Source organism: Vicia villosa, linkage group LG4 (genome assembly GCF_029867415.1).
Source record: "Vicia villosa cultivar HV-30 ecotype Madison, WI linkage group LG4, Vvil1.0, whole genome shotgun sequence".
In the NCBI taxonomy this organism is placed as follows: Eukaryota; Viridiplantae; Streptophyta; class Magnoliopsida; order Fabales; family Fabaceae; genus Vicia; species Vicia villosa.
In genome coordinates, this window is record NC_081183.1 from 30,156,479 (window position 1) to 30,160,467 (window position 3,989).

General features: G+C 31.3%; 1 protein-coding gene across 1 annotated transcript; it reads left to right on the forward strand.

Moving 5' to 3' along the window:
• Window positions 1-1,005: 1,005 nt before the first annotated feature.
• LOC131599015 (thaumatin-like protein 1b) lies at window positions 1,006-1,777 on the forward strand. Its single transcript, XM_058871538.1, has one exon. It carries the CDS (start codon window positions 1,019-1,021, stop codon window positions 1,730-1,732), a length of 714 nt encoding a protein of 237 aa, XP_058727521.1. The 5' UTR covers window positions 1,006-1,018; the 3' UTR covers window positions 1,733-1,777.
• The last annotated feature ends 2,212 nt before the right edge of the window (window positions 1,778-3,989 follow it).

A 3,989-nucleotide genomic window follows, 5' to 3' on the forward strand; every position in this document is an offset into this window, starting at 1 on the left:
TATTAAAATTTTATAAATTTTAAAAAAATAAATTGGTTTTAGATATAAAAATAAGAATTGTTAACGTAAGAATTAAAGATTTCATGTTATAATAAAATGATTCAGAGTAATGGAAAATAGATTTTTTTTTACCAAAAAAAATAGTAATAGAATTTTAAAAAAGATGAGAGTCAAAATGATAAACTACAATTTACAAATAAAAATAAAAATAAGGAGCATTCTTAGTATTATACATAAGCAAATGGTTTTACTTGATATATTTTTTTTGACGGGTAAATATAAATATAATTTTACATTACAATATCAAAATTTATCTATGAAAATTATTATAATATAAAAGCATTATAAGTTTACAAGAGTTTTTGATATAATATTGTTTTTGTCTTAATTTTTTTTATTGAGGAAAGCAAAAAATTGGTAACATATTTTACATTAAAATATAATAAAAGTTGACCTATTTTGATGAAAATTAAAAGTGAAAATTAGAAGAAATGAAATTAACAAATATGAGAATTAAAGGGATACGATAAAGATAAAATTAAAAAGTAGAAGCATTGAATTAAAAACTTTTTTTTTATAGAAGTGTGAAGCATTTTGTTCACTTTTATCGTAAAGAATTATAAAAGTTTATGAAAAATTATTTTTTTAAAAGTACACCATTTCATTATTAAAAATAAAAGATTACAAGAATAATTTGTTTTAAAAGATATGAAGATAAAAACTATAAAATTATAATTATAATTTTCGTACTAAACAATAAAAGTAATAAATTTTTTTAAGGTGAGAGGTAAAGTGATAAAGTACAATTTAGAAATAAAGTTATAATTATAGATGAAATAAATTATATGTTTTCCATATAAAGTTGTTTTTTGTCTTTGGCATGATTTCATATTATATTCATATTATACTCATAAATGTATGTTATGTATATGCCTTTTATTTGTGTTCAAACCTTTATATAAATACTAGTTGATTAGAAAACAATTGAAAGAAAACAACATTGTCAACATCTTCAATCATGAGTCTAGGGTTTATATGTTTCACAATATTTCTTAGCATTTTGTTTGCATATGCTAGTGGAGCTACTGTGACAATTATAAATGGTGGTGATGAAACAATTTGGCCAGCTGTTTATACAGAAAAAGGAGATACAGTGAATCCCACTGGAATCAAATTGGATTCTGACCAACAATATGACCTTACAGTTCCTGATTCATGGTCAGGTACAATATGGGCTAGAACTGGTTGCACTGGAGACCCCAACAGTGATTTTCATTGTGAAGTTGGAGACTGTGGTACCAAAAAGATGGAGTGTTTGGAAAGTAAGCCACAACCTCCTGCAACTCAAGTGAAGTTAAATTTGGTTCCAAAAGGTGGTAGTAGTTCCTATGAAGTTGACATGAAAGATGGCTTTGGTGTGTCTGTTACTGTGACCCCATTTGAAACCAGTTGCCAGAAAGTTATGTGCATCCAAAATTTGGATGATGATTGTCCTAATTGGTTGGCTGTGTATAGTAGTGAAGGGAGAAAGATTGGTTGCAAGAGTCCATGTTTTTTCACTAAGGAGCCAAAGTATTGTTGCACTGGAGAATTTGCTTCACCTGAAAAATGTGACAATAATCAATACACAGAGCTTTTGGATAATAAATGTCCAGATGTTGTTTCTAATGCTTTTGATGGATCTCATTTTGCATGTTCTGGAGGGACTAGCTTTTTCATTTTATTTAACTGAAGAATCCTTGAATTAGATATATAATTGTTTTCTTGATTTTGATGTATACACAATAAAAAAATATTTAATGAATAATGAGGTTGAGATTTCATTTGTTTGGTATAGAAAGAAAATTGAGATATTATATGTATATTTTTATTTCAATTATTTTTTTTAATTAAGGTGGAAATTTGATGCGCAGTGTGTGAATTTTTGATAATAACCATTAAAAATTTATACACAACTGTGAGTAATAGAGTTCGAATTTGTTTTAGGGTCCAACCCAGCACTATCAGTTACTTATGCAAATTGAATTAAGACGTGTGGAGGGTGAATTTTGTCACCTTATTTAGTTGATATTTGTAATTATAATATATTGATTTTTTCGCTGATATGACTCAATGCTATATAAAAAATATTGGGAAGGAAAAAAAATCTATATCCTTTAGAGATAAAATTAGTCACAGGCTCGGGTCAAGTAAATGTCGTTGAATAATAACAAGTAAAATTAATAATTTTTTAGTACATATACAGATTTGAGGCTTTTTTTGTTGTTGAGAGGAGGACCCCTTCTTTTTCTTAGGTCAATAGGAGTTTTTAGTTTGGTCGACTGTCTCTTTGATTTGTTTGGTGCTCTCTCTGCCTTCCATCAACTTGATTCTCAACTCAGTGGCATCTCTTTCAATTTGGATGGACATTATTTTGTGTTCGTTGACAAATTGACATTTGTTATTGGTCAAAAGGAGTAGTGAGAAGTGGGTCTTCTAGTTGGTGAACATGGAGTGTTGAAGATTTTGTGTGATGAAGTGATTATTGTTAAAGCGAATAAAATATGTGGTATATATATTTTAGAAGGTTCAAATGTTGTTATTCATTCATCATTAACCAGTGGAGGTTTTCATGAATAGAAAGAGCTATGGGATTTGAGGGCAAGGCATTATTGTGAGTGCATATCTCAAATAACTTATTTTGAGTGATGTCAAAAAACTAGGTCTTTAGAAGTAGAATATATTGGACGTTATCCTTTTATTCTAAGGTGCAATCTTGCATGAAAATGTTTCAATAATCATTCCAAACTTGTTCATATGCATCTGGATCAGTTTCACAAGTCAAAAAAATGGTTTTGGGTGAAAATGCATATCATAGGTCGATGCATAGCTCTTGGAGGTAGACCTCCACTGAGCAAGAAAAGAAAAAATTTCACGAAAAACACTTATGGAAGCCAGAGGTTGATGCACAACAGCTATAGGTTGATGTATAACATGCTGTAGGTTGACGCACAACAGCTAGAGGTTGACGCATGTTGTACATCCTAACCTCCAAACCTCACTGTCTCTTGGAGATCGATGCACACTGTAAGTCTTCACCTCCAAACGTTATTTCCTCCTAGAGGTTGATGCATGAGGCCCTGGAGGTCGACGCATCGCTTCCTCTTGGGCATTTTGTGCACGATTTTTCCAGATTTAGCCCTCTTTCAAACGCACATATAAATACATTCATCCATCCATTTCAACACAACTTTGAAACCTGAAAGAGACAAAGATTCTTCTCATATTCATTCTTCCTCTTGTTCATTCATCAATTACACATAATCATTATTGTTTGAGTGGTCATAGATTGAGAGTGATAACATCCAAAGTTAGGGATTTGTACATGCCAATTGGGTGAAGAATTTTGGGGGATTCATTGAAAAAAACCATTGGGGTTTTGTCCTTCATGGTCGGATTTATTTAGGGGTTTTGAGAAGAAGCTTTTGATTCGATTTAGCTGAGTGAAAGCCTTGAAGAACGGTGGGTTCGACCTAGGGAGTAACGGAGGGCAGATGATCAATCAAAGTTCTTGGGTAACAACAATTCATGATTGCAATTCAGACGAGTGAAATCCTTGAAGGACACGGATCCAGTCAAGGAATTAATGGTAACCGGAGGATTGATTCAGCATGGTTGGGCGACTTCATCTTGCTTAAGGTACAAGGTAACGTTACTGTGTAATATAAGGTACAATATAAGGTACAAGGTACAAGGTACAAATGAATGTTTCATTCCACTACAGAGAAAGGAAGGACGTTGTGTACTATCTTGTCCCCCACTACGTTCAAGCCGCCAAACTTCTTGAAGTTCCAGAACTGTCCTCTAATAAATGTATTATTGTATTGTCTATATAAAGCCTTGAGACTCAAAGAAGAAGCTTTGAATTCAAAATCACATTTATTCTGTATAGACTGTTAATAAGCTTCATATTCTTTTAGTCTTAGATTTAAAAAAGAAAGTTTACATCT

What these genes read in the sequence shown, in the direction of transcription:
- LOC131599015 (XM_058871538.1), top strand. Translation starts at nt 1,019, where the DNA reads ATGAGTCTAGGGTTTATATGTTTCACAATATTTCTTAGCATTTTGTTT.